At 57.5% G+C, this 27,698-nt stretch overlaps 1 protein-coding gene across 1 annotated transcript in view; it reads left to right on the forward strand.

Moving 5' to 3' along the window:
• The first annotated feature begins 4,830 nt into the window (after window positions 1–4,830).
• Window positions 4,831–27,698, forward strand: part of LOC116863036 (SH3 and cysteine-rich domain-containing protein 2-like) — a 45,136-nt gene continuing 22,268 nt past the window's right edge. Inside the window, exons 1-2 of the mRNA XM_032850519.1 lie at window positions 4,831–4,989; window positions 24,422–24,536. Coding sequence (XP_032706410.1) covers window positions 4,894–4,989; window positions 24,422–24,536 — 211 coding nt within the window. The 5' untranslated portion in view covers window positions 4,831–4,893. The remainder of the gene's footprint in view (window positions 4,990–24,421; window positions 24,537–27,698) is intronic.

Raw genomic sequence — 27,698 nt, forward strand, 5'->3', positions numbered from 1 at the left:
GGATTCTCATCCTGCAGAATAGAGAGGGGTGGGGGTGGGGTGGGGATGGGGGCTTGAATAATGAGCTGCCAGTGCCTGAAGGCGTTCATTGTGCAGAAGAGAGTGACCAAGTTGTTCTCCCTCCCTGGGCAAGGCAGTCTGGTTTTGGCATTTGAGACTGGGAAATGCAGGTTAGGTATCACGAGGAACTTCCTGCCTGTTGGGGGTAAGAGACAGGGCTTAGGGGCTGAAAGGGAGAAAGAGAATTTAGGGACTAACCTCTTTGGGATATCTATAAGAGGAGAAGCATTTCCTGCCTTTCCTCTTCCCCTCCCCCTTTATTGCCTCCTCTCCTCTGCTCTGCAAAGCAATGGACCAAGCATGGGGTCCCTCCATCCAGTTCCAGCAGTGCTGCTTTCTAGCTGAGTGACCCTGGCAAGTCACGTTACCTCTCCGGGCCTCATGGGTAAATGAGTGTGTGTTGGGGTGGGGGCAGGAGAAGATATGGGGTCTCCTTTGAGTTGAACTGGAATCAGGACTGGATATTGGGGAGCTGTTTTGGAGTAGGAACATGGGGCCCCTAGCTAGGAGCGAATGGAGTGGAGTTGGATCAAGACCTCACTGTACTGGCTGCCAGAGCCGCCAGAGCCTGAAAGCCACATTCCGCACTGGCCCATAATCCAGGGCTGGGTGACCTGACTGACTGGTGCACTTGGAAGCAGGAGTGGCCGGCCGGCCTTCCTTCCTTCCTTCCTTCCTTCCTTCCCTCTCATTCAATCAACCAACCAATCTACCACGTAATGTGTGTCCATCAACCACACACCGGGCACCACACCGCACCCCAGGGGTACAATGGAAAGGCGGGTCGGCTCTTCAGGAAGCTGGCATTCTGGTGGGGAAGGGGTAGGATAGGGAGTGAGCAAATCTGTCAACAAGAGATGCTGAGCGCTGTGAAGAGATGCTGGTGGCCCCCAGACGGACGCTGGAACAGTGTGCAAGGACTTAATGGGGCTCTCGGAGGAGATGACATTGGAGTCCACATGAGATGGGACCCCAGCCCTGCAGGGACCCCTATACTGTTGCGTGGAGGGACAATTGTTTGAGTTCTGAACCTTGTAGATGGTTGGGCAGCGAAATGATGGGAGCAGCCTGTGAAGTCTGTCTCCGCACGGTGCTGGGTTCGGGGGAAGCGGCCTGGGCTGTGAGACCCCAGCCAGAGCCCCCTGGAGGCCATGGGAGGACTTGCTGTGGCTGGGAGGGTGCTGAAAGGAGTTGGTAGCGAGGAAGCCAGGCCTACAGAGCTGTCCCCATCTGATGCAGGAGAAAGGCTGGGAGGTCCTTGGGGAGAGGCCTCTGTGCATCTCTCTCTGGGTGTGAAAAGAAGACTTGGAGCCTCTGATCAGATGCCCAAGCCATTCTCCCGAGACAGGAGCCGCCTTTGTCCCCCTGCAGACAAAACCAGCGGGGGGCACTGTGACCCTGGGGGCCTGGGACAGAGGAGGCTCTGTGCCTCCCCTGAGTGGGTGGGCCCTCCTCCCAAGGCTTGTCCCTAGGGGTCTCCGTGGCTGTGACCTGCTCTCTTATTTCTCTGACACCTTTGCTGGCAGCCTCTGGGAAGTTGCCCCTTCTTCCACTCAATGGAAAAGGGGGCCCTCCTGGCTCTGACCCAGGGGAAACTTGGGGAGAAAATCCCAGAGTGGCCCCCATCTATGCCCCCTGTCTATGCCTCCGTCTCACCTGGTCTCCGGGGTTTCCTCCCTGGCCTGCAGTCAGCATCCAGGTCTCTGGGCTCCATGAACGAGAGTGGGCTGTGGAGGAGAAGAAATTCCTTCTCCCTCGAGCCCTGGCAAGTCCTGCAGCACAGCCTAGCTTGCCAGGATAGACCCTAGCTGAGGAGAGAGGAAGAGAGAGGAAGAGAATCTGTCCCAGAGGGCAGCAGTGTGGGGAGCCAGGCCCAGGGACCATGGAGGCATGATCAGGGCCATGTCAAATTGGTTGGGGGGCGGGAGGTGGAAGCAGTCACTGAAGGGTTGGTTAACCCTCTGAGGATGGTGCTCAGCTTTTCAAAGGTTCCAGTGGGAAAGGAGAGTAGGGAGTCGGGGGGCTCTCGCCTGGCACCCACATGGGCACTGTAAAGGCTGGGGGTCTGATGTGAGGTCCTCTGATGGACCAGCCCCTCTCCTCCATAGCCTCATCCCAACCCCTCACTCACTCCATGCGTTGACTCTAATATGTGGTCCCCTGGGTCTGCTCATCCATGTCTGGTCCATTCTGTGGAGCCTTGCATCTCTGTCCCTGATGCTCAGGGGCTTGGAAGAAGAAGGAGAGGGAGGAAAGATATACTCAACACTGACGGGGAGCTGGAGGCAATTTCTGGTGCTTTGAGTACTTTTCAGGAAAAGGGGATTGATATTGAGACACCTTTGGGATGTGGCTCTTCCTCACCTTCCCCCACCAACCCACAAAAGTTTTGGTGGGAGAGGAAGTGAAGGGGTTCTTGCCGAAACCTTTCAGGAGGTTCTGGGGATCCTGCAGCTGTTACTCTCAGGATTCTGACCTCCTCTGGTGGTGAAAATGGAACAGAGGACTTGTGATTTGCCATAAGGCATCAAACTCCCAGGGGGTGGGGGGGAGCACATTTCTGGGTGTTGTCACGGCAGTGCACGTGGGGGTGCCGTTACATGGATCTGCAGGAATTGAGACATGGGGCATGAAGCTAGGTGGGAGGCTGGGAGGGGAGCGCTGGGGACCAGCTCCAGGCAGTGATGGGCCTGACTTCATGTCCTTGTCAGATGCACATTCTTCTCTTCCTCTCTGGAGGGTCCCTAGTTGAAGGACACCTCCTGCTGGGCAGTGGCTGAAGTGAGGGGCTCTGCCCTTGTGAGCCTTTCTCTGCATGATCTCCTTGCTGGGAAGAGCTGGGTCTAGCCACTGCTTTCTTCTCTTTATTCCTGTACCCCCTCCCCCTTTTCTTCCTGTGTTTGATGAGTGCCTTTTGTGCCCTAAGTGCTGGGAAGACTTCAGGATGCTAGGAAGAGAGAGTCATCTGGTCCCTCCACTCTTTGGCTGAGTAGAGCCACACTTCACCCAATCCTATCTGAAGGACTTCCTCCTATTTAAAAAATTCAACAAGTGATTCCTTTCGATTAAACTTTGTTCCACTCACTATGGATTAAGCCCTGTTTCCTCAGGTCTCAAGTCTTACCCATTTCCTCTGGTGCCCTGTTGGGGAGGGAGGCTGTGGCGATTGCCCGACTGCCAGGGAGGAGGAAGGCCCCTGTGCATGTCTCTTTGGGGGAGGGTATGGTGGCCCCCTTGCTTGGAGGATTGTGAGGGACTGAGAACCCTCCTGTCTGTCTTACCCCCTCTCTAGCCATGCACCAGAGGGGACCTCTTCCTTCTCTTTCACTGTGTTCCTACCTTGTCTCCCCTGAAGCACTGCCCCCCCACTGGGGATCTGAAGTGGGGAGGGGGCAGGGGTCAGAGAAGTCTGCTGGAGTAGGGGAGAGCTTGGGACAGGGGTGAGGGAAAGGGGGCAGGGAGAATGCATTGCCAAGTAAAAGGCCCCAGATGATCCCAAGGAAGCCTGGCTGGGCAGTGCAGGTGGTGGGCCCTGGGGGAGGGGTCCCTAGCTCCCTGCTCTGGTGGCTTGTTGCTGTGGAGGCCCTTGTAGGGCTCTGCTAGCATGCCACACCCCCTGGCCCTTTTCTTTCCAGGCTTGGCTGGCTGGCTGGCTGCCCTCCCTTTTTCTCTGCAGCAGCGGGCTGGGGACAAAGCTCATGGCTGCCGGTCCACTTCTCTGTTTTCTGGCCCTCTGGTCTGTCTCTACTCTTGTCTCTCTGTGGCTGTTTCTCTCTCCTTCCCTCCCGCGTCTTGCACCTCCTTCTCACTTCTCTTTTCTTCCCTCTCCCTAGTTCCAGGGGCACAGTATGGTCACCTCAGACAAGATTCCGAGAGGAGCCGTCCTCAGTTCACATCTGAGCACAGCAGGGGCCTAGAAGGGTCCCCCGCTTCAGGGGCAGGCATGGGGCAGGACAGAAAGTAAAGAGCCGCAGTGGTGCGCCTGAACCCTGAGCAGAAGGAGGTTCAGCCATACATAGCCCAGCTCTCATCCGGCTGAGCTGGTTCAGCCCCCGAGGCAGGGTCTCTTCCAGTCTGGGTGGGTTCTGGATGCTCAGAGCTCCCTCACTCCCAGACTTGGCTGGAGAGAGCTCAGGTAGAGGAGGCTGAGTGTGGCCAGGATCAGAAGGTGGTGGTGAGTGGGGACAGCTGGCTTAGGTTGTGCTCAGCGTCCCCCATGTGCAGGCCCCAGCTCATGGATGTTTCTGCTGGTCTTGGAAGCCGGTGGCGTCCGTGGAAGTTAATCACATTATGCTCTGGGGAGCAATATGGGATTGGAGAGAGGTCTGGAGGGAATCCACGCACGCACGCTCGCTCACACACTCACTGCAGCTAGGAGCACAATGCTGCCGCCGCCCAGGCTCCCAGCGCCGCCGCACCCTGCTCGCAGGTGGACTCCTGGCGCCTGGCACCGCCTCGGCCCGGTCCGGACCCGCCTCTCCTGCACCGCCCCGCCGGCCGCCCAAGTTGCCGGGGTGCTCGTGCCCGCCCCCCAGCACGCCTGGGAAGCAGGCGGGTCAGGCTGCAGGACCAAGTCCCGGAGCGGGGAAGAGCCCAGCAGCGGCCCGCGCCTCCCACAGGGGCTTTCCGGGAGATGGAGCCCCGTCGGGGCGGCTCCTCCGGCTAGTAGGGGGCCGGACACTCGGGCTGCTCCCGCGGGGCTGGGGCTCCCGGACAGCCCCCCGGGGCCGGGCTCTCGCCTTCCTCCTCTCCCCACTCTAACTCAGCTCCCGGAGCGGCCGGTCCTCGCCCCAGACCCTTGCGCCCGCCGGAGGCGCCCACCCTGGGGTCACCATGACTCGGCTGAGCTGGTGCTTCTCCTGCGTGATCCGATGGGGCAAGTACTTCTTCACCTGCCTGCTGCCCCTGCGCTTCTGCTTCCGCAGTCAGGTAAAAGCCCTCCGCCTCACCTGGGACCTGTCCGCCCTACCCCAGCCCCCACCCCCCGCCTCTCTCTCCCTCCGGCACTCCCCAGTCCGTGGTCTCCTCGGCGGCCGATGTATGGCCCTCCTACCATCAGGGACACGCCGTCTTGACCTGGCTTTCATCAGAGTCTGGGGACTCCCGCGAATGCATGAGGGAGGAGTAACTGCCCCTCCCCCGCGCATCTGGAGTTTGGGTCAGAAGTCGGAAGAATAGTACTGAAGTCTGAAGTCTATGGGGATCTGGGCACAGAGGAGTGTTTCTAAGCGTTTTCAGCATCCCGATTCCCCAGTTTCTGTGGGAAGGGAGGACGAGTTCCTGGAGATGTCTCTTTTTCCCCCCAGTGGACTAAGAGGACCCAGAGTTAAGGCTGGGGGATATCGCAGTGAGATGGAAGTGGGGGCTGTAAGGGCTGGTGGATTCAGGAGGGATTTTGCAGAGGGTGGAGGGACCAGGGAACTGGGCAGGGAGAGGATGAGGGCAGGAGGCAGTAGCTGGGGAGGAGTGTGGAGGGGTCTTGGGGACCAGACCACAGTGCTATGGGTCTGTGGGTGGGCGTGTCCTGGGGGATGTCTTTGTGTCTTTCCCTGGGATGCTCCCAGAGAAGTTCCTTGACAGTGCCTTCAGGGTGTGTTTGCTTGTGTGTATGTGTGTGTGTGTGTGTGTGTGTGTGTTTAAGGGGGAAGTTGGGGAGAGGGTGGAGGTGGGGTCACAGCTAGCCAGCACAGTAGGGAACTGGAAAACTGTGGGTAACCTTAAATTCTCCCCTGGAGGGGCAGACACAACCCCAAGACCATGACCATTAGCCCTTAGATGCTTCCTCTCCAGTGAGGGGAAGGATTTCGGGGACTAGGGTTCCTGAACAGGGAACTGGTTTGATCTGTTGTGCATTTCTTTGGGGAACCCGCAGGGCCCCTGTCACACTGGGGAAGAGGGGCTCAGTACAGTTTTCTGATTCAGAGTGCTGGATCCAGAGCCTGTCTGCCTGGCTTTGGATTCTGGCTCTCGCATTTACTAGCTGTGGACCTTGGGCAAGTTGCTGAATCTGGCTGTATCTTCATTTTCACACGTGTCAAATGGAGATAATGAAACTGTCTACCCCACTGGGTTGTTGTGAGGATTAAACGAGGCAATACGTTTAAAGTGTTTACCAAAGTACCTATTCCATAGTAGGTGTTCAATAAACATCAGGGATGTTATCTTGATTATTACTGTGCCTTTCCAGCACAGGTCTCCTTCCTTGTAGACCTCCAGACAGGCTGGGACTGGGGTATGTGAGGATGGAGGGATTTCTCCTGGTATCCACTCTCTCCATTGTATGGGATTGAACGTTCAGCTCCTCCTCCCAGGTGCTGCCCCTGGGCCTCAGTTTCCCTCTCTGTCACTCCGCAGTGGGGAAAGGTGCCAGCAGGCTTCCACCCCAGTCACCCAAAGTGTGCTTTGAAATCTTCTAGCAAAATGCACTGTCCCCAGTGATTGGCTGGGAGGCAGGCGCTGCAGCTGTGGAGCACGGGGCCAGAGCCCCATCCACGGTCCAGCGGGCTCTGAGTTCACATGCTGCGGAGTCGGGTTTTCCCATTTGGGAAAAGGCAGCCTGCAGCTGGAAATGGCCAGCCAGGACCAGGTCAGTTGGACCCCGGGGCGCTTAGCAATCCCCCCAGTCCTCATTTGCAGAGGTGGAGGGTGACCCAAACTCCTTCTGGGCCAGGATCTGAGCGGGGCACTGGGGGTGAGGGGCTGGATGAGCAGCTGCCCCCCTCGCCTCCAGCCAGCCTCTGAGGGCCAGAGTCAGGCGGAAATTAGAGCTGGGGGGAAAGATCAAGATGACCCACTAGAGCCCTGGGAAGGATTTTATTAAAAATTGTTGGGATTGGGCCCAGACTTTGTCCCCACCTAGGGTGCTGGTGGAGGAGAGATTAGGGGAAGGGGATGTGATGATGCTCCTTCCTGTGTCTGCTAGGGAAAATGAGGCCCAGGCAGGGCCCAGTTGGAACCTCACCTTCTGTTTCAGGGAGCACCCTGATTTTTGGAATGCAAGGGGATGACCTCCAGCTCTTACTAGGGGGGTGGTGGGCATGGGGGCCAGGGGCAAGACCTCCCCAGCCCACCAGGTGCCTTGGTAAGCTTTGGGATGGATGCCTCAGGCTACGGGCTGATGCATCTGTCCCAGGCCCGGCTTGGGGAATGCAACTTAGATGGGACTTCAGCCCCCACTGACCCCTGGCACTCTGTGCAGTGGTACGTGGAGGCATGCTAGGGTTCTAGCACCACATAACTCAAAAGCCGAGTGTGTATGGGGCTGGGGAGCAGGGCGAGGAGGCCTAGCTTACTGGAAAGGAGGCTCTCTGGCAGCAGAGGCCAGACCCTGTGCTCACCCAGACCTTAGGCCCCAGAGGTTGCGAGTCTGCGGCTTTTCTCTTCTTGTTGGCTCTTCGGGAGCCATGAGGAAGCCAGTCAGTCTCACCCCAAATCCTGCGGCAGTACTGTCCCTGGCTTCCCTCTTTCTTCCCCTGGCACCTTCCACCCAAGCCGGACCTGGGCCTGGGTAATGGACCCCAGGTGCGGAGCTGCAGCGCCAGCCCTCGGATCAGCAGTGGGAGGAGAGCTAACACATCACCGCCCCATCACACCCTAATGCCTAGTCCCTGGGGGGCTATATTGTGGTGATAGAAGCAGCAGGAACATTCTCAGTCCCCTAAGAGAATGTTGAGTCAGACGCCTGGGTCTCCATCTTCACCCACCCTAGCTGTGTGGCTCTGAGCAGCTTGCCGAACCTCTTTGTACCTCAGCTTCTGCATCTGTAAAATGAGAGCTGGTCGGAGCCTTCAGTAAACGCTACAATGAAGTGCCTGATTAATTAGGATTGATCTTTCTTGGGGCAAGGGGTAGAGCAGTACTGTCTAAGGGAGGAAAGGGTACAGAGTGGCCGAGTGCTGGGTGTCAATGTCCTGCGTGTCCCCGGCTGTCAGGCTCTGTAGCCGGGCGTTGGAGAGGAACCCCGGAGCCAGCAGTGCCCTCACCTATTTGACAAGAGGCATCTGGGACCGACTGGGAGAAAAGCTGTGGTGTGAGCAGCCCCAGCGTGGAGGGCGGTGGGTGGCAGGTTTGGCAGGAAGCTGGAAGCATGACTCCGGGCTCACAGGGGCTGCATGGCAGGCCACGGGGGAGATGTGCGGGGCCTGGGGACCGTGAGACTAGGGCTGTGTTCCCGACCAGTTCTGTGACCTCCCTCCTCTACTGTGTTGCCATCTGTTTGATGAGGGGGCTGGGTCAGATAAGCTACACCCCAAAGGCCAGACTCTCCCAGTGGACATGTTTAATTCGGCTAGCAGAATTATCTTTTTTAAGCCAACATTTCAAAATTTGGGATTTTTTGTGCGTATCTTGTATGAAAGATTTTATATGATAATTTAGATTTGAGACCTCTTGATAGATCAAAGGATCTGGTGGTCTTTTGTCAGATGTCCCTGATGCCACAGTGGCTGCTATCACTGAGGAGTACATGTCCCCTTTAGCTGGGGCTGCCAGCTTGAGGTCCCCAGAGACCCCTTCCTTGCCAGCTCCTCCCATTTAACTTGTGTCGGGCCCCTGAAGGCTCTGACCGTCACCTTCCTCGTCGCCCTGGCTGACTGCTGGCTGGAGCCTGAGACTCTTTCCACCTCCGATGTTCTTGACCTTCAGCTTCTGTGCTAGTGGTGACAGAGGCAAGGCTCTGTACCACCGCGGGAGATGGGCTGGATGACAGGAAGAACTTTCTGATGGATGAGTGTCGAGGGATAGGAAGAGTGGACTGGAGGGACCTGGAGCCTCAGCCTGGGAACTTGGGGCCGTCACAAAAGGTGGACCTGGCAGGGACCCGAGAGACCATCAGCTTGGTCATTCTGCAGGTGAGGAAACAAGGCCAGGAGAGGGGGGTCAGGGATGTCACAAAGACCCTGCGCTTCATTCCCGCCCTCGCTCACCCATCCCTCTGTGCCAGCTCAGTCCCCCTGTGACCCGTGGGCCAGGCCCAGAGCCTACAGAGCAGCTACTGTTGGCTGCTGGGTCTGGATCTGGAGGGCATCTAGCAGGTAGGGTTCTGCGTGCAGTTGGGGGAGCTGAGTGGAACCCAAACCTGGCAACAGCAGTGGGGAGGCAGAAGGGATGGCGGGGCACAGGGTGGAGGTGGGTTCTGAGGCTTCTGGGATCCCAGCCCAGAAAATCCGGCCAACCCACTGGCATGTCCCTGAGGTCTGCTGCAGACAAGACCCTGGTCCAAGCCCAAGGCGGGGAATCCCAGGCTGAGCAGTATTATCTGGGCCCCCTGGGAGTCCTCAGCCTGAGAGAGCCCAGAAGCCAGGGGGGTGGCAGGAAGAGATGGTGCTGAAGCTGGGTGGGTGTCACAGTTGTGTGCAAACATGCATAGGCAGGACTGCCTGAGGCCCGTCCAAGGGGGTCAGAGGGGGAGAGAAGAAAGGTTTAGGAAGCAAACAGTAGATACTAACGGGAGGAAAATAGCTTAGGACCCACTGACTGATAGAGCGCCTCATTCATTCTTCAGCCGTGTCTGGTACCAGGCTTTGGGGACATAAGACACAGGGCATGTCCTTGGCCAAGGAATGCTCTCCTTGTGTGGGTGGGGGAGGAGACACCAGTCTGTGAAGGATGAAGAATGGGTGACAAGCCAGAAATGGGGTCATTACGGAGTTAGAGATGCCTCAGGTGACAGAGTGTAACATTCAGCAGGGTGGTTAGGTAGCAGGAAGGACTTCCCCACGGCAAGAGGTTCAGATCCAGGAGAGACCCCTGGAAAAGAGGGATGGGGACATTCTGGGAGAGGGTCCTTCCATGGGGACCCCAGCATGAGGGTCCTCCGCAGCCTAAGGGGATTGGGGAGGAGCTGGCTTGAGGTCTGTGGGGCTGCTTTGGGCTTTGTGGGAGGCCAGACAAGCTGGTGTCACTGTGACTTGGTCTTTGGGCTTGTTTTCCGGCATTTCTGGGAAGCTGCAAGGTGATTTCTCAGAACTTCTAAGAAAGCTGCCGGGAGGCGTGTCTTCTAGCGACGCCAGCAGCAAAGGGTGGTGGGAGCAGGCAGGGGGTACGGGTGGACCAGGGTGCTGGGATGTCAGGATGTAGCTGGCTGGGCCCTCTGAGCTGTGGGAAGGCTGGAAGGGCTGGTGGCTGGGGCTGGGCTCTGAAGGGCCTGCTGAAAGCTGGTCCTTCTTGCTTGCCCTTGGCGCCAGTCTGTGGAGGGTGGGAAGGTTCTCGGGGGTGTCTGTTGGAGGACGCCCCCAGCGGTGGTCACAGGACCAGCTATGCGTGGAAACCTGGTGCGCTCAGTGTCGGCCAAACCATCAGTGAGCCCAGGCAGGCCTGGTAGGGAGCTCACTTGCAGCTCTGTAGTTCTGCAGAAGGACCTGGAGAGACTTGGAGAAGGGGTTCCTTCCCTGATTTCTCACTCTGTCTCCTTGACAAGAACAAAGACTCTGAACTCAGGCATCTGCTCCAGCAAGGACTGGAATCAGATACCTTGCCTTGGTGTCCTCCCCTGACTTCTCAGAATCCCCAAGAAATAGAGTGTCAGTCCCTTGTGCAGTGCACAGCCTGCATTTCTGCACATGGTAGCCTTCCCCTGGATGAAGTGTGAAGGGATCCCTCTCTTTCTGGAGTTAGGCAGGTAAATGTCTCAGTTGGACTGGGAGCCCACACACCTGGCTGGACAGGTCTGGCTGAGGGGAGAGGCCAGTTGTAGGGACAGAACCCTTGGGTTGTGCCATGTGTGGTGTTGACAGAGGGTGGCAAGGGCATGTGTTTGGGTGAGGTGGGGGAGAGTGTCAGGGGATACAGAAGCCTTTGTGCATGCCGGGGGGGCATGCATGGCACACTCGTGCATGTGCAGGGGAGCCAATCGAGGGGACTTCCTTGCCAGGTGACTCAATCTAGAAAAGTGGTCTCAGGGTGCCTAGTCTGGGTGGGGCCCTGTCCTCGGTGCTCTGCGTGTTTATGTGAGTTGGACTGTGTGTCCTGGTGTATCTGTCTGCAGAAGGGGGTGGGGCTGAGCCCTTTTTCCCTCCCCTGGAAGGCTCCAAAAAGCAGAATGGGTGATTCACCAGCCCCACCCACCCTCACTTGGTCCAGCCTTGGCCAGAGCTCAAAGAGGAAAGTCTTTGGGGGGAACGTGGGGTGGGGGTGGGGGGGATCAAGACAACAGGGGCTGGAGCAGATTTTGCTGCATTCCCTTGCAGTGCTCCCCGGGAATACATTTCTATTCCGTACCCTGCTTTTTACCCCTCTCTGGACCCCAAACTCTCACCCCTGACCTAAGGTGGGAGTGAGGGAAGGGGAGGGCTGGAGGGGAAGGGGAACACCGTGGGGGAGAAGCAGGCGAAATGGTGGGAGGTGAAAACTGGGCCCAGGGAGGGGGAGCAGGGGAGGTGGAGGAGGAAGTGGGGAAATGCAAACCAAATGTTGGCCCAGGGTACAGTCAAGAAAAACAGACTCTTGCAGGAGCCTGGAGCGGGGCTCCCTTTAGGAAGGGCAGGAAGGGCTGGGACAGATGTTTGGAGAAAAGAAAGAAAGAAGAGGGAAAAAAAAAGAAGTAGGAAAAAAATTGGAATGAAATCCACAGCCTGGGGGCAGGGCCATTCTCCCACAGTCTCAGGCCTGGTTTTTCTTGCGTTAGGGCCTGTTGCTGAGTGTGTGCAAATAAATGTTGTGTTCCCCGGGCAGGGAACTGGGACTTCAGACTTCAGGTCTGGAGGGCAGGAGGGCCTGCATCTGTTCTCAAGAGATGGGATGGGGCCCGGGAACCCCAGGATGTACAGATTGTGTCTGTCTGTTCATCAGTGGTCTGGGGGCAGGGAGGGGGGCTCTGCAGTGAGGACTGCCAGCATCAGATCAGAAGGCAGGAGCCCTGCTGGCTCACAGGGCTTGTGTGTCTGGAGGTGGGGGTGGGGGCGCAGGGTGGACAGGATGGTGATGGCCTGGGGGGAGCTGTCTCCAGTAGCTGTCCCTTTGCCTTGTCTTGTCTCCTTCACCCGCCCCCCTTGCCCCCCTATAAAGCAGGGCTTCTGACCCCCAAGCCACCAGCAGCAGAGCCTGGGAGGAGGGAGGAGACAGGAGGCTGGGACTAGGGGGTGGAGTGGGGGGAGGAGGCAAGGAGGGAGGGTGAGCTGGAGGCAGGCAGGGTGAGAGGCCCGGCAGATGCTGGCTGGAGTAGCGGCAGACTTTGTCTCAGAGCTGCCTTCTGCCTGCTCCGCGGGGGCGGTGAGCTCAGGGGGGCCGTGAGCAGGCTCCAGGCTGGGCCTGAGGGACGGCACCCACCGAAGATGACGTGGATCTGTCTGTCCTGCATGCTCTGGGTAGGTCCGGCTGCTCTAGTTGGGATGTCGTGCGTTGTGGGTGCCCCCCTCCCTGCCTTCCATCTTAGGCTGAGGCTGAGAGCCAGCGTAGCGGAGTGTTGGTGGTGAAGGTGGAGGGCCTCTCTGCCTCTTGCCGACTGACAGAAGGACAGACAGACTAGCGTGGGCCCTCAGCCAGGGTCCTTCCCCATCAACAGAGACCTTGGCCCTGGTTCCACTGGTTAGGACATACCCCCTCAGTCCCTCTCTTGAGTCCGGGAGCTGTCGTAGAAGGAAGCCATCCAGAAGTTTGTTTCTTTTTGGAACCTCTCCTTGGCCGCCCCCAACCCCCCTACACTGGTGGGAAAACACTCTACGCCCTCGGGGGCTCAGCCCAGGCCAGAGGAGCTGGCCACGCTAGGGGCCTGGGGAATGGGAGACTCTGACCTAACGAATGAAGCCTGAGGAAGCCTGGCTGCGGAGAGTTCTGCTCTGATCCCATCACTTTTATCCCTTCTAGACTCACTGTCAGCTTCTACACGCTGCTGCCACTTCCTTTCTAGGCCTCCCATCCTTACCAAGACCCTCCTGCCTCTCTCCCCTCCTGCCTCTCCCTTGTGTCCCCCACTTCTCCCCACTTAGGGAGGTGTTTGTTGGGGTGAGGGTGCCTGAGTGGTGGGCAGACAGGGGTTGGGGGGCCACATGATGAGGTTAAAAGTCTCCTGGGAGGGAGTGGGGCTGGGAGAGTCCTGACTGCCATGGGGGGGGTGGGGGGGGGGCGGGAGACACCCCCCCACTCTTCCTCGGAGGGGTGAAGGCATGCAGGGGTGAAGGCATGCACAGGGTCAGGAGGGCGAGGAAGTCATCCCTGGCTGAGGTTCATGTGGGTCTCCATGAGACTAATGGCTGGTTGCAGAGGGAGGGGGCTTTGGGCCCAGGATCCAGATGTGGCCTTTCCTGCCCCTTTCCCTATTCCGGCCAGTCCCCAGGCATGCCCAGGCTGGGGACAGCTGTGGGAGATCAGACGGGGGCAGCCAGGTGTCCCTGGGGCAGAGAGGGGAAGGGTGGGAGAGGCGGCTGGAACAGGGGGGTTTGGGTGGAGCTCGGGTGCAGGGGTGGGTTAGAACAGTCGACGGAGAGAGCCCGGAACGCCCTGCACAGAGGCTACACCAGTGATTTTCTGGGCTGGTGTTAACATCTGTAGAACGGGAGCCTTGCCCAAGTTCATCACTCTAGGCCCTTCCAGCTCCTAGGACCAGCTCTGGAAGGCCTGCCTACTGGGCTGAGGATTGAGGTGGGCAGCAGGGGAGCCCTGAAGTGGCCCACATGGCTGTTAGATTTCCAGGGGTGACAGGCTGCTGTGGATGGAGGAAGGGCCACTTCTGCTCAGAGGTCGTGGGAGAAGTACTTCACCTGGGCAGGCTTCAGTTTCCCCACCGGTGAAATGAGGGTAGTGAAGGGGAGTTGCTGAGAGATAGGCAGGAGTGCCCTGTGGACCTTCCTGCCCTTTCTGAGAGCTGGGAGAAGGTGATGGTGACCAAAGGCAGGAGTGGATACTGCCACTTTGGGGCCTCTAAGCCCTTTTTCCCTGCCCTCTCTCCTGGTCCCTTCCCAGCTCTGCCCTTCCCGGCCCTGTGGGCCAGCCCAGTGGGTGCTTGTCTGTGGGAACGGGGAGAGCCAGTGAGAGTGGGCTGGGCAGAGGGAACGGCCATTGCCGGGGGGCTGGAGTCTGGGGCAGTGTGGGGTGGACAGGGCACAGTTCTGGCCATGTCAGGACCTTTGGCTCCCCTTCCCCCACAGTGCCCCCACCCCACCCCCGCAGCTCTACCAGCAGCCTTCCTCTCTTCCTGGTGGGACTTGGGTGTATGTTTGTGGCAGGCAATGGAGGGGTAGATGGCCCGGTGAGGAGAGGGAGCACAGAAGCCCTGGAGACCTCGCCAAGGGGCAGCTGGTGGCAGGAAGTGTGCAGACTCTGACACCAGATGGGGCTAGCTTAAAATCTTAGTTCCAGGATTTACCAGATGGACCTTGGGTAAAACAGTTCCCTTCGTGAGACTCCATTTCCTGGTCTGTAAAGTGGGAATAATAAAGCACACCTTGCATAACTGGGATGAGCACAGAGATAATGTATGTCGAAAGATCGGGTGTCCAGGCACACAGTAGGTGCTCAATAGAGGCTCATCCTTCCCCCACTCCAAAACCTCCTACCTGCCTCGTGGGATCCCCTGAACCCCTGTCTGCTGTGTGAGAAGGATCTCCCTGGGAGGGCTGTGGTGGGATGGGGCCCCACCTCTGAGGCTTGTGACTGCCCCGGGACCGCCCAGCTATCCTGAGGCCAACAACTAGCTGGGTCTTCCGCCTCAGGGAGGTAAACTGAGGCACAGAATGAAAGAGAGAGGCCTTGTGCCCTCATGTGCGTGCATGCTTGTCTTTGCGGATGGAGATGGGGACAGGTGCTTTCTCTGGGCAGTGGTATATCTGTGGTGCATGGTTTTCACGAGCTCGAGGAACAAAAATCATTTATTAGTGGAGGAGCAAGGCTACATGTTATGCATAACTTGATTTTCTCATCAGATGCTCCTGTTATTACATATTCAGGGAGGGTTTATTTAGAAAATAATTACATGCCCATTCATCGAGGCTTTTGGGGCTTGTGCTGATGGAGTTGGAGTGCAGGTCTTCCTTCCAGAAGGGCTTGCTCTCCTCTCGGGAACTAGGAAGGTGCGTATTGAGGTGCTGGGGCTGAAGGAGGCCACAGGGGGCCTGGGTGTGGGGGGAGGGCAAATGCTCTGGCTCTGCCCTGAGCAAGCCCCGTGGCCTCTGGCTGGTCACTCGACTTTGCTGGACCTCACAGACTCGGGGAAAGTATTCTCAGAGGCCCTTTCCAGCTGCAGACAATGAGCGTTCTCTTTTCTGGAGCTGGTGTTCTTCCCAGGGCTAAGCGCGCAGTTTGGTTCAGAAGGATCAAGAATCCTCACGAGCCCACGGACTCTCGGTGTGTGCTTTCTGCCACAGAGACCCCCAGTTTGACCTCTTGGTTCTGAACCCGCTGTCTCTGGAGTGTTGTCCACCTCTGAGGACCACGTCCCCGGTCCCCCGCCTTCCGGGCCTCCTGATAAGTGGGGCTTGGGACCTAGGCTGGGCTACATGAGACTGGCTGGGGTCTGAAAGAAAACCCTCCTTTTGCAAAGCTTTCCAGAATGACGTCTGAGGCACGAAGTCAGGGACAAGTACCTCACTGTTTCTCTGCAGTGGTCAGAGGAAGGGCAGTGGCTGGCTTTGATCCCAGCCTGCTACTTGCTAGCTGCAAGACCTTAGGCAAGTAGCTTCATGTTCGTGTGCCTCGGTTTCCCCACCTGTCTAGAGGGTCGTTGGGTTTTAAATGAGTGAGTGGGTGTCTACATTTAGAATAGCGGCTTTCACACAGTCAGGGCTCAAGAAATGTTAGCTCTTATCATCTGTTGGCCTGTGTTCAGAGCCCTTAGCAAGCTAGAGCAGAAGGAGAGCGGGGTTCTCCTGGTCCCCCATCAAGGGCTTTCCATTCTGGGAATCCTCCTGGGCAGGGTGGGTGGGGTGCATGTGAGTGAGGCCAGGGGAATCAGGAGAAGGATAAGAAGGCGGAGAACAGTCAGGGCCTTCCCCTAATGGCAACAGGCACGAAGGTCTGAGCATGGCCTCTGGGGCCAGCCTGCCTGGATACCACGTATTAGCTGGGTGCCCAGGCGAGCTACTTTGCCTCTCTGTGCCTTCCTTGTGTACAGTTCCTCGACTTCAACAGTTTCGTTTGAAGCTCAGTGTGATTCTATACGTCTTGAAGGGCCGGGATGACAGTTCCAGTTTCCAGCCACGGTGAAGGGCACCCACAGAGGGGAAGGGGCCCGCCCAAGGCCCACATGGCTTCTGGGTTCAGTGTTCCTCGACAGGGAAGTGTAGGGGCTGGGAGGGCTTTGGTGCTCTGGGTTGGGGGTGTGGGGGTTGGGGGTAGCAGCTGGTGTCGGGAAAGCGTTGTGTGCGACAGAGAAACCATCCAGTCACTGGGCCGCGTGGGCACCCCCACCGCCTGCCCGTCCATCGCACGGGTGGTTATGGGTGCCTACTTTCTTCAAGAAGCTGCAGATCTTGGACTAAAGATTACAATAAGGTGGGCGTTGCCAATAGGGAAGCTGCGGGGGTAGGTAAGGGGGACCTCACCTGGACTGGAGGAGGGGGAGGTATTGCGAAAGGTGAACTTCAATGTAGGGGTGAAGCTGAGAGCTTAGAAGTCCAGGTGCAGCAGGTAAGGATAACTGTGGGTGGACGGGACTGGGGAAACTGCCAGGAGATGTTTGGGCAGAGGGACACTGAGGACAGAACTGTTGGGGCTTCTGGCCCATTGTCAGAGACATGGGAGTGCTGTGGCTAGGGACTTGGGACCCCGCCTCTGGGAGGCTTGGATTTGAACCTCTGTTCCACCTTGCCCTTCCTGTGTGTCCAGAGCAGGCTCCTCAGGCTCCTTGTCACATGAGGGGTCGGTGAGGGAACCTGTGGCAGCCTCTTGCCGTGGCACCAGCGCATGCCTGGGGATCAGCCCATCCCATGCCTGAGCCCTGCCACCTACCCCAGGAGACCACTCACTTTAGGGCACAAGAAGGGACCTGGGACTGGCTGCTCAGGCATGTGGGGATGGAGTTTGTGAGGTTTCGGAGCAGGGCCGTGAGGCAAACTGAGGGGAGAGGTGATCTAGCTCCAGAGACTGATTCTGGTGCTGAATCCTGGGCTCCCAAGCCTCCGTGTGCCCCTCTGTCACAGGGGAGGAGCTCAGTCATCGAGGCCTCCTGCCCGTCTCCCTCCGTGGAGAAGCAGGGCTGCTGAGAGTCAAAGAACTTTCATCTCAGCCTGGCATCTGTGGCTGGTGAGGGGGGTGACCTGTGTCCTTTCCCTGAGGGCAGGCCGGTGGGCGTGTTGTATAATTACACACGGGGAAACTGAGGCCAGGCAGCAAATCCATTCAGTTCGCTCCTTCAGAACTCGTTTAGGGATCGCATTGTTCCAGGTTACGGGGACATGGAACAGAAGTCCCGGCAGACACGGGCTCCCTAGTGCACACATGAGTGACAGATGACGTGAAACATAGCCCATGCCTGGGGGGTTGCTTACCAGGTGCCAGGCATTGTCTCAGAACAACCTGTGGGAGGCAACTATCATCAGCCCATTTCACTTATTAGTAAAGTGAGGCAGTCGGGGTTAATCCACTTGCATGGGGCCACCTGGCTAACAGGGGAGGAGTGGGGACAGTCCGATGGCATAGAGGGCTCCAAAGGGGCCCCAGGAAAGTGGGACCAGGAGAGGAGGGGGTGCTTGGGGGTGGGGTGGGGGGTGGGGGTTCGCTCAGCCTGAACGGACTCCCCGAGGAAGTAAGCAGACACATCCAAACTGAGGGACCTCCTGCAAAACAGCCCGGAGTCCTCACAAAAGGGAAATCAAAAGGTGGTGTCGCGTGTCTAGAGGAAAGATGAAGGAAACCCAGCAAGGAAACGGGATGCAGGGTCCTGATGGATTCTGAGTCCCAGAGCAGACCTAAGCCAAAGATCCAGCTATGACAGATGCTAATGGGGCAAAAGCGGGAATTCGAATATGAACAAAATCTTTGAGAACGGTACCCCCTTGACAGGGGGTTTCTTGCATGTGACCCTCAGGGCGGGCTTTCTGTAGGGGCCGAGGCGGGAGAAACCTCGCAGGCAGGAGAGGCACAACATTAGCAAACGGTGAATCACGGTGATCGGAACATGCATGCTCATCTTTTCCAGCGCTTTCAAACCCTTCAGAATGAGAAAGAAGCCAGTGGTGGAGACTGAATCTGGTGTGCAGTGTAGCACAGGGGGAGAGTATCTGGGAGGATCTCCCTGGGGGGATGGGGCTTGAGTGTGCCCCCCCCCAGGACCTAGAGAGGCTTGGCAGGCTGAGAGGGGAGGAAGGACATTCTGGGAAGGGGGAACAGCAGGGCAGAGGCTCAGAGGTGGACACAGGGTGGGGAGCTGGGGAGCGGGGTGTGGGGTTTGAGATGCGGGGGGTGGGGGGGCTGGGTATGGACAGAGGCTGCTTCCCCTGCGGGCTGGAGGGAGCGCACATTTCGTCTTGAGTACATGTGTAGCCATGGAAGCCCTTTGGGTAAGTGGGGGTGTCAGTGATCCCACAGAGCTGTGCTCTTTGGAGGCTGCATAGATGCTGTGTGGGGAGGAGGGCCTCAGGGTCGGGGGCCCAGGAGACTGTGGCAGTGGCTGTGGATCAAAGTGACGCGGCCTTCCACAGGGCAGACACCCCGGAATCAAAAAGCACAAGAAGGCTGAGAGTGTTCGGGAAGCAAAACTCAGAGTCTGGCACGTAGTTGGATTGGAGGGTGGAGGGCTGGGAGCAGTTGGGGGTGACTCAGAGTTTTCCACCCGGGCGACCAAGAACACCGGCAGGCCCTTAGCTGGCTAGCAGATTGGTGGTGGTAGTGGTGGTGGGGGGCGGTTTAAGGAACTTTGGTGTGTATGTGAGGGGAGGTAGGTCTGGGGGGAAGCTTGCACTTGAAGTGACTGGGGTCTCCCAGATGCCAGCCTGCGGCTTCTTGGGGGGTCCGAGTCTTCCCCACAGAAATGACAGCTGATGCCAATCACGTCCTTGTGTCCCCACCCAAGAAGACAAGGCAAGGAGGGATGGATGGCCAGGAGGCGGGGATAGCACAGACTGACTCTCCAAGCGCCTGCTTTTTGGTGACTTTCTTCCCCCAGGCTCACTGGCCCTCAGACGTCTGCCCTCGGGCCACATCATCTGGGGGCTCCTAGTGGGGGCAGGGCTGGGGGAGCTCCTTGTGGAGGCGGCCCCGAGGCCTGAGCTGAAGGACCCCTAGGGCTGTGAGTCCCCTTTCAGTCACCACCCCCACCACACTCTGCCCCCATAGGGCAGGGAGGAACCGACAAACAGCCTTTCCCACCCCAGGGCCCAGGACTCCCGCCAAAGCAGTTCCAGCCAGATGTGCCACGCCCCTCTGGCTGGAACTGTCTGGCAGTCAGGCTTGGCTGAATGGAGGGTGGGAAGGACAGGATCCCCCTGAGGCCCCGGGAAGCCCTTGGATGCTGGGTGGGGGGTGCTTATCACAGGACTCCGGCTCTAGGCTTGGAGGGTGGGGAGGAATGAGTTCCTCACTGGGACCCCTTCCCTTCTCTGGGCTTTGGCTCTTGAGGGAGGCAGGTCCTGCCATGGCTGTGCCTCCTCTGCCCCCCAGGATCCCCCAGGTCCTCTAGGAGCTGCTAATCCAGCTATGATGGGTCAGGGAGTGCTTTGGGAGGCTGTCTGCCACTTGTCAGGAAAACATAACCAGTGGCTACCCCTGAGCAGAGCTTTGCCTTTGTGGGCTCGTTCCCGTCCTCTATCCGCGTCTGCAGAGTAACCCTGGGTGAGGGCCATGTGGGTATCAGACCCCCAGATTTCTTCTTCGCCAGGATTTTAACCTCGGGTTGGTCGTTGGGACGCTCTTGTACCCCCTTGCATCGAATCACGCGTCCTCGTGGCTCCTGCGCCCTGAGTTTTGCTTTGCCTTGAATAACTTCATAGATCATGTCTGGTCCCTGCTTACAAGGACAGCCCCTTCAGATACTGGAAGATCTAAGGCTCACCCACCCTAGACTTTCTCCTCCAGCAAACTGGTACCTTCAGAGCTCTGTAGGTGACTCTTTCAATGACTTTGCCAGATACCCTGTCTTATAGCTGGGCAAGCTAATGTTGCCGAGGAGGTCACAGCCTGGGGCCACTTGCCTGGAGGTGGCCTCCTCCCTCCCACTTCGCTCCCCAGCCTCTCTTGGGCTAATATCCTAGGAGGCTCCCCTCTCGGTAACCATGAGCATGTCCCACCCCAATTCCTTCAGCCCCTTGTCTCAAAGTGGCCTAATGTTTCCCCTGCTCTTTCTATACCCAGACTATCTTGTCCAAACCTGTCATTTTCCTCTGGGGTCTGTGAGGCCCAGAGAAGGCCACTGATGTCCTCCTCTAGACTCTAATCCCAGAGTTCCTTCAGCAAGAGAGCCAGAATGAGGTGGGGGGAGGGGCAGGAGTGGGCTTGGCCTTGGCCCACAGGCTGCTTAGATGAGTGAGGGCGGAGTAGGTATCTGAGACCCTGTTCCTGTTCTCCACGCCCGTGTGCGGAGAGTTTGTAAACCCATATTTATGAGTTTGGGCAGGAGGTCCCAGGGGAGAAGCCTGGGCGTTTGCTTGTCAGCCTGGAAGTTTCTGCCTGCTTCCCATCTGTTCATTGGGCTGCCAGGAGCCTTTTTTGGGGGATTCCACTGTTCAGCTATACTTTGGGGAGAAGGCCTCCTTCTGTGGGCTTTGGGGGGAAGAGCTGGATTTGGGGTCTAGGGGCTCAGCTGGAATGGGGAGTTCGGCTTGACTCTACGTAGTGGGAGAGGCAGGCTTGGGGGGTGGCTGGAGTAGGCCTGAGAAGATTGGGCTTTAGGGCTTCCTGCCTGACTCCTTACACAGGCCTTAAACTGAACCCCAAGTCCCTTTCCTGCACCTCCCCCCAGCCCAGGGCTGGGCTGCTGCCGTTGACTTTGGGCCCAGCCCCCTCCCTGGAATGTCTAAGACCGAGAGATTATTTGGAAGGCTGCCAGCCTGGCCGACCGGGCAAACAGGAGAGGTGAGACTTCAGAATGGCGGGGGCTCACCTGTCCCTCCCGATGGGCTGGGGGACACTGAGTGAGGTCTAGTGCAGGACAGTGCCCAGCCCTGCCCCTGCTGCCACCCTGCCCCCACCCTTCTCGGAAGCTGGAAGCATAGCTCCTGGGACCCCACACTCCAGACCAGCGGGTCCCAGGCCCTGCTGCCTGGTTTAGCGACCAGCGAGTAGTGCCGGGCTCCCGGCTCCACCGCCCTCCGCTCTCTCCACCTCTGTCCTGGGCTTTGTCTCTGCTGGGGCTGCCTCCCTGTCATCTCCGTCTGCTTGTCTTCTCTTTGAATTTTGAGCCCATCTCCAACTTCAGAAGCATTGCAGATACAGTGCCAGGAACTTGTTTTCCTGAGCGGTTTGCGGGCGAGTTGCTGATGTCCTTTACGGGCTGGGGAAGAACCCAGTTCCAGTCAGCCCCTGCCTTTGACGGCCGTATCTCCTCAGACTCCCGCGGTCTTTCTTATCCGTCTGGAAATCTCAGACTTGCCTTGACTTCTGTGACCTTGTCACCTCAGATGATCACAAGCCATTTAATTGGTAGACTGTGCCTCGATTGGGTCGGTCTGATGTTTCCTCATGATTACGTTCCAGTTGTCCCTTCGGCAGGAACATGGCAGACGCGGGGTCCTGTTCTCTGAGCGTCCCCTCTGCGGGGCACGATTTCCATTCACCCCGTTACTGGTCATGTTCGCTTTGATCCCTTGATTAACGAGGAGTCTGCCAGGCGAAGTTACTTTTTACCCCTTTGTAATTTAGAGGCGTGGCGTGGTGAGGGTCTTTGGGATACGTAAATCTTCTGTTTCTCATCACACTTTGAGTTTTTTCACTTATTTCCCATATGGGCCTAGACTCATTTAAGCCACTACTACCATTCCAGATTGTGATGCTCAAATCTGCCCAGGTTTAAAAGCCTTTGGGGGCCTATTCGAGCTGGCGCCTGTGTCCTTTTGTCTGTCTGCCTCTTTGATTCTCGGGTTCCCTTTATAGTCTCCATGTGTTTCTGTCTAATTTCTCTTATTCTGTGTGTGCTGGTTCGTCTCTGCCTTTCTTTGCCTCTGCCTTATCTGGGTCTTCTTTTTTCCTCTTTGACTCTCTGTTGCTTTTCTCCATCCTTCTCTGTTCCTCTCTCTTTATCTGTGTCTCTCTGATTCTTTCTGTCTGTCTCTCTCCCTTTCTATCTCCTTGCCTCTTTGTTTCTCTGGCTTTCTGTCTCTCTCTCATTCTGTTGGTTTTTCTCTCGTGGCTTAGCCTCTCTCTTCCCCGGGACTCTCCACTGCAGTGTCTTCCAAGAGGATTCTGGACATACTGGGTTTGCGGGAGGCTGCCTCCCTCCCTCCTCTGAACACTCAAGTCACCGTCTCCAGCCCCAGCCCAGAGGCGCTGGCACAGGGTATGGGGAGGGAGACTTGGAAGAGAAGAACCCTCCCTCCCCCGGAACTGCAGGGTCTGTCATCAGCTGTGTCTCTGTGTGTGGCTATGTGTGTAGATGGGGGTCAGGACGCTCTGGGCCCCGGAGAGGGAGAGAGCGAGGGAGCTGCCAAGGTCTGTGCTCTGCTGGCCCCTGCTGCCGAAGCTGGGAAATGAATCGGGTTGGACACCATGGTGGGGTGCCCTGAAGAGGCATGGTGCCTGTGAGCACGGATGTCTTCCTGAACGGGGAGCTCCCCCAGCCCATGCGTGGGCTGAGGGCTGCAGAAGGGGGTAGGGGTTCTAAGCCCTGGGGGTGCAGGGCTTTGTGGCTTAGAGTGCTTTCCTGTATGTGGTTACAAAAGACAGATTGTTGGGGCTTGAGGGTGTGGGGCCCAACCTCGCGCTGTCCAGAGTAGGAAACTGAGGCCTTGGTAGCGGTGGGCAGTGACTGTAACAGGGGCTTACAGCCGGTCAGACGCAGAGAAGGCTTGGGCCGCCTGCCCGCCTCTCATCTCATGTGTGTGGTTGGGCTAGTTTTAAAAAGGAGATTTAACTGGGACGCCTGTGTGGCTCAGTGGGATAAAGCCTCTGCCTTTGGCTCAGGTCATGATCTCAGGGTCCTGGGATCGAGCCCCGCATCGGGCTCTCTGCTCAGCAGGGAGCCTGCTTCCTCCTCTCTCTCTCGGCCTACTTGTGATCTCTGTCTGTCAAATGAATAAATAAAAATAAAAAAAAATAAAAAGGAGATTTAACAGACCAATATTTTCTTCTTCTTTCTCTCTTTTTTTTAAGATTTTATTTATTCATTTGACAGACAGAGATCACAAGTAGGCCAAGAGAGAGGAGGAAGCAGGCTCCCTGCTGAGCAGAGAGCCCGATGCGGGGCTCGATCCCAGGACCCCGGGATCATGACCTGAGCCAGAGGCAGAGACTGTAACCCACTGAGCCACCCAGGCGTCCCCAGAAAAATATTTTCATAATGCAAAGAACCGCAAATAAAAATAAAGACGGCAGAAGTCTTCTGGGCTGGGGCCGCAGGTGGTAGCAGGGGGCTGAGAGAGAGTGGGGGGTCGTGGCATTCCGTGGGTAAAGAGGCTAAGGACCATTGCCGGTAGAATGGGTAAAGGAAGCAGCAACTGTCACACGTGGGCTACCACACAGCAGTGAGCCGTGTGGCTGAATCCCACCGATGAACCCCAAGCGCCAGACGCCAGACACAGGAATGAAGTTCATGACACAGTGAAGTTTCCAACTCTGGCAAGATGAGAGTTTGCCCATAGAAGTCACAGTAGTATCAGGGCGCCTGGGTGGCGCTGCTGGTTAAATATGCGACTCTTTTTTGTTTGTTTGTTTGTTAAGAGATTTCATTTATTTGAGAGAGAGAGAGAGAGAGACCACGCGCACGAAGGGAGAAGCCGACACTCCACCAAGCAGGGAGCCCGGTGGTGGGGCTTGATCCCAGATAATAACCTGAGCCAAGAGCAGATGATTAAACCACTGAGCCACCCAGGAGCCCCGCGTCTAACTTTTAATTTTGACCCAAGTCATGATCTCAGGGTCTACTTGGGATTCTCCCCACTCCCCCTCTCTGCTCTCCTCCCCCTCTCACACACAAATAAATACATAAATAAAATCTTTAAAAAAAAAGTCACAATAGTATTTACCTAAGGGGGCTGTTGGCTGGGACGGCTATGAGAGAGTCTTCTGGAGTGTGGTGACATGGCGTATGTGTGTGAAATTGTATTGAGTAAGTCATGTGAAATCAGTGTCCCGGTATGCCGCCCACCTCAGTGTTTGGGTCTGGGTCCTGTTCAGCTCTCTTTCCTGGGGCATCTCCTCCCAGAAATAGGCTCAGGCCTGTCACCCCTGAAGGGGCTCTCTCACCTCTCGTTTTCCCCAGTCCTGGCCCACTTATGCCCGAGTTCCCCTGGCTCCTTTCCCGGCCTTTTGCCCAGGCCTCATCACTGTGCCTCTCCCCCCACAGCCAGAGGATCTGGAGGCCCCCAAGACTCACCACTTCAAGGTGAAGACCTTCAAGAAGGTGAAGCCCTGTGGCATCTGCCGTCAGGTCATCACCCGCGAGGGTTGCACTTGCAAAGGTGAGCAGCTGGGCAGGCTACGGGGGATGGGGAGTGCGTTGTCGGGGGAATGAGGTGGCCTGGGAACTGGGCGGATGTCCTTGGGGTCCTGGCCTGCTGCCGGGTTCTCATGTGGGGGGGGTGTTGCTGAGCACACCAGATGACAAGCTTGTGGGTGTTTCTGGTACGTGGCGGGTGGTGGGTGGCATGGAGATGGCATGTAGCCTGTGCGTGGATGACATAAAGAAGGCCTGCTGGGGGCCTGTGGCAGGTGTACGCCTAGTGGTGTGTGGTGTGTGGTTGGCACGTAGGGAGCGTGTGGATGGCGTGTGGAGGCGGTGTGAGTGGGGTGCGGCCAGCCTGTGGGTGTCGTGTAGCTGGCATGCAGGTGAGGCATGTGGATGTGTGGGTGGGTGTTGTGTGGCGGGCACGTGGATGACACATGGAGGTCCCATGATTGGCATGGGGATGGGGTGTGTGGAAGGTGTGTGGGTGGCGTATGCCCGGCACTGGGAAGGGCACCAAATTTAGGGGTGAGTTTAAGAGGCCCCAGATCAGACTGGGGTGGGGCTGGTGGCTGCTGGGCTTTTTCAGTCACCGTTCTCATGGGCTTCTGACCCAGCCTGGGGTCTGGCTGCCACTGTTGTCAGAGAAATCAGTGTCTTGCCCCAGATCGCACCGTAAAATCAGCGTAAAATCAGCGGGAGGCCCCTGTGCCTGATCTCGGTGCCTGATGTCATCGCCCGTCCAGCTGCCCTGCCAGATGCCTTCCTCTCCTCCCTCAATTGCCAGGGTCCCCCAATATAGTTTGAGCTTCTCTGCTGCCGATTCCGGCTGTCACACCTCTCACCTGGAGGGCTGACTGCAGCTCCTTTGCCTCCTGACCCATCCTCTCTAATCCACAGCTCCTCACCCTCTCCCAGCGGGACTCTATGCAGACCTAGTACTGCCTGTCCCTGGGTTCAGCCTTGGGAGCCTCCCCAGCCCCCAAGCCAGAGCACTGCCCCCTTCCTTCACTGTGAGGCCCGGAGGCATCCATCCCTTGCCAGCTCTCTGACCCATCTACCCCTGTCCCCCAAGTCCATACTCAGCCCAGCTGTACCCTGCTCGGCTCTTGCATAAACCAAGTGTGTCAACATCCCGAAGGGGCCAGTCTTGTTCTCGCCCTGGGCCTTGACTCACATGGCTCCACCTGGACTTTCCCCTCCACGTCCCCCGCCCCGCCCCCCCCAAGTCTCAGTGGGGCTGGGAAGCAGAGTAATTATCAAAGCCTTTTGTATCACAGCGCTCACAAGGCTCACAGCGTGGGGCGGGGGTGGTGCCTGTGTCACCCTCGCTTTACAGAGGAAGAAGCTGGGGCTCAGTCCCTAAGACTCTTGCCAAGGCACACAGCTGGCTGGGTCTGAGTGGGGCTGTCGGGGTGTGCTCCCTGGGGGAGGGAAGTCTTCCTAGACAAGGAGTTTCAGCGGCACGATGGGGTGGGGAGTGGGTGGATGGGAGCGTGTGAGTGTGTGCGAATGTGCATGTGGAGGACATTCTAGACACGTCCCGCTCTCAGCAAAGGGTAGAGGTTAATGGTCCTTCGCTGAAGAGCTGGGATACCCAGATGGGATTTAGGCGGCCAACAAGGACTTCTGCAGTACTCAAATTCGCCGCATAGTGTCACCCTCCTCCCAAGAGGTCCGGCTAGGACGGGTGGTGGGTCAGGGTGGGGAGGTGGGAGGAGTCAGGCCAGAATTGCTGGAGGCGGGGCTTTGCATTTTACCAGCGTCACTGCCCCACCTGACCCCGCCCCCTGAACCTGCTGAAGTTCTCCCCTGAGCGTCCCCCCCCAGATCCTTCCTTCCTTCCCCAGTGTGCCTTCCCTTCACCCCAGTGACCGCTGGCACTTCTCTGATAGGAGGCAACACAGGGGTGGGGAAGAAGGAAGTCCGGCACTCGCTGTGACCTTGGTCACACATCTGTGGCTGAATTTTCTGTGATGGTCTGTGGTCCTGGGTTCCCCTGGGTCTGTGGTCTGTGGTCCTGGCTTGAGGGCCTGGGTTGAAGAGGGGATGTGACCCGTGGGAATGGAAGACTCCCGAGGTGAGACACGGGTTTTACCTGGTTCGGAGCCTGGCCCTGCTGGTGTGAACCAGAGTGGAGGGCAGGTGGCCAGTGGGCTGCTGGGCTGGTTTGGCAGCTCTGAATGAGTTATTGAGAAGTGGAAAGAAAGCCAGGACTAAAGTCCAAAGGCACCACCAGGTGTCAACACTGGGCCATGGAAGTGCTGGGGTCTGGGGCCCAGCAAGGGAGGATTGAAGACTCCCAGCTTTACAGGCTACGGTGTGGCTTTTCAGCAAGACCGTCAGTGTCACCTGGCCTGAGGTCAGTATTGGGGTCACTGTACTAACTGGTGGGCGATGCAGCAATGAGCCAACTCCCTGTGCTTTGAAACCAGGAGGTGGCACAAGCTGGATAGATGCTCTTATCCATCTATCCATCCATCCATCCTCCATCCATCCAGGGCCACAAGGTATGCATTGTTGCTCCCTGGTGAAGGGGGTGATTGTGGACTAAAATCCAGGTCATGTTTTGTTTGCCAAGCCCAAGGTTTGCTGTGCTCTGGTTCCTTTTCCGGGGCTTCAAGTCTGGGGTTATGGAGTGGTTACCCTCTGGATTCGTGGCTGGGGGTGAGGAGGGGCAGAGTGTCTGGAACATCAAGACTGTGAATTCAGTCTCCACAGGGCTTGTGGCACTGAGGGAAGTCCTGCAGGCAGGGGCAGTGAGGACAATTTCCTAGTTCTAGAGAAACTGGGGCGCTTGTCTGCCTGAACTAAGGTGGCAGGACATTCGGGCGTAAGTGTGACTGATAAATAGGCCAAGAGGTCACTGTGAGACGGCTGCCAGTCTTCTCCTTTGCTGAGCCCGTTTCCTCCTGTGTGCTGTGGGGTTAATAATAAACCCTGTCCTGGGTTCCTGGGCAGGTGGTCACCTTGAGGAACACGGAGGTTCTGTGTGTGGCTGTAACACGAATGCTGGCGTTAGGGACTAAGTCTCCCTGTGTGGGGAGATGGAATGATGAGACAGTGGCAGGAGAGGAGGCCCCGGGGCCTCTGTTAGGGGTCTGGGCTCTATTTGTGGCCCTGCCACTCAGAGGCTGTGTGACCTCAGATAAGTTACGTCACCGCTCAGGACTCAGTT

This window comes from Lontra canadensis, unplaced genomic scaffold (genome assembly GCF_010015895.1).
Source record: "Lontra canadensis isolate GAN:19392208 unplaced genomic scaffold, GSC_riverotter_1.0 scaffold472, whole genome shotgun sequence".
Classification (NCBI taxonomy): domain Eukaryota; kingdom Metazoa; phylum Chordata; class Mammalia; order Carnivora; family Mustelidae; genus Lontra; species Lontra canadensis.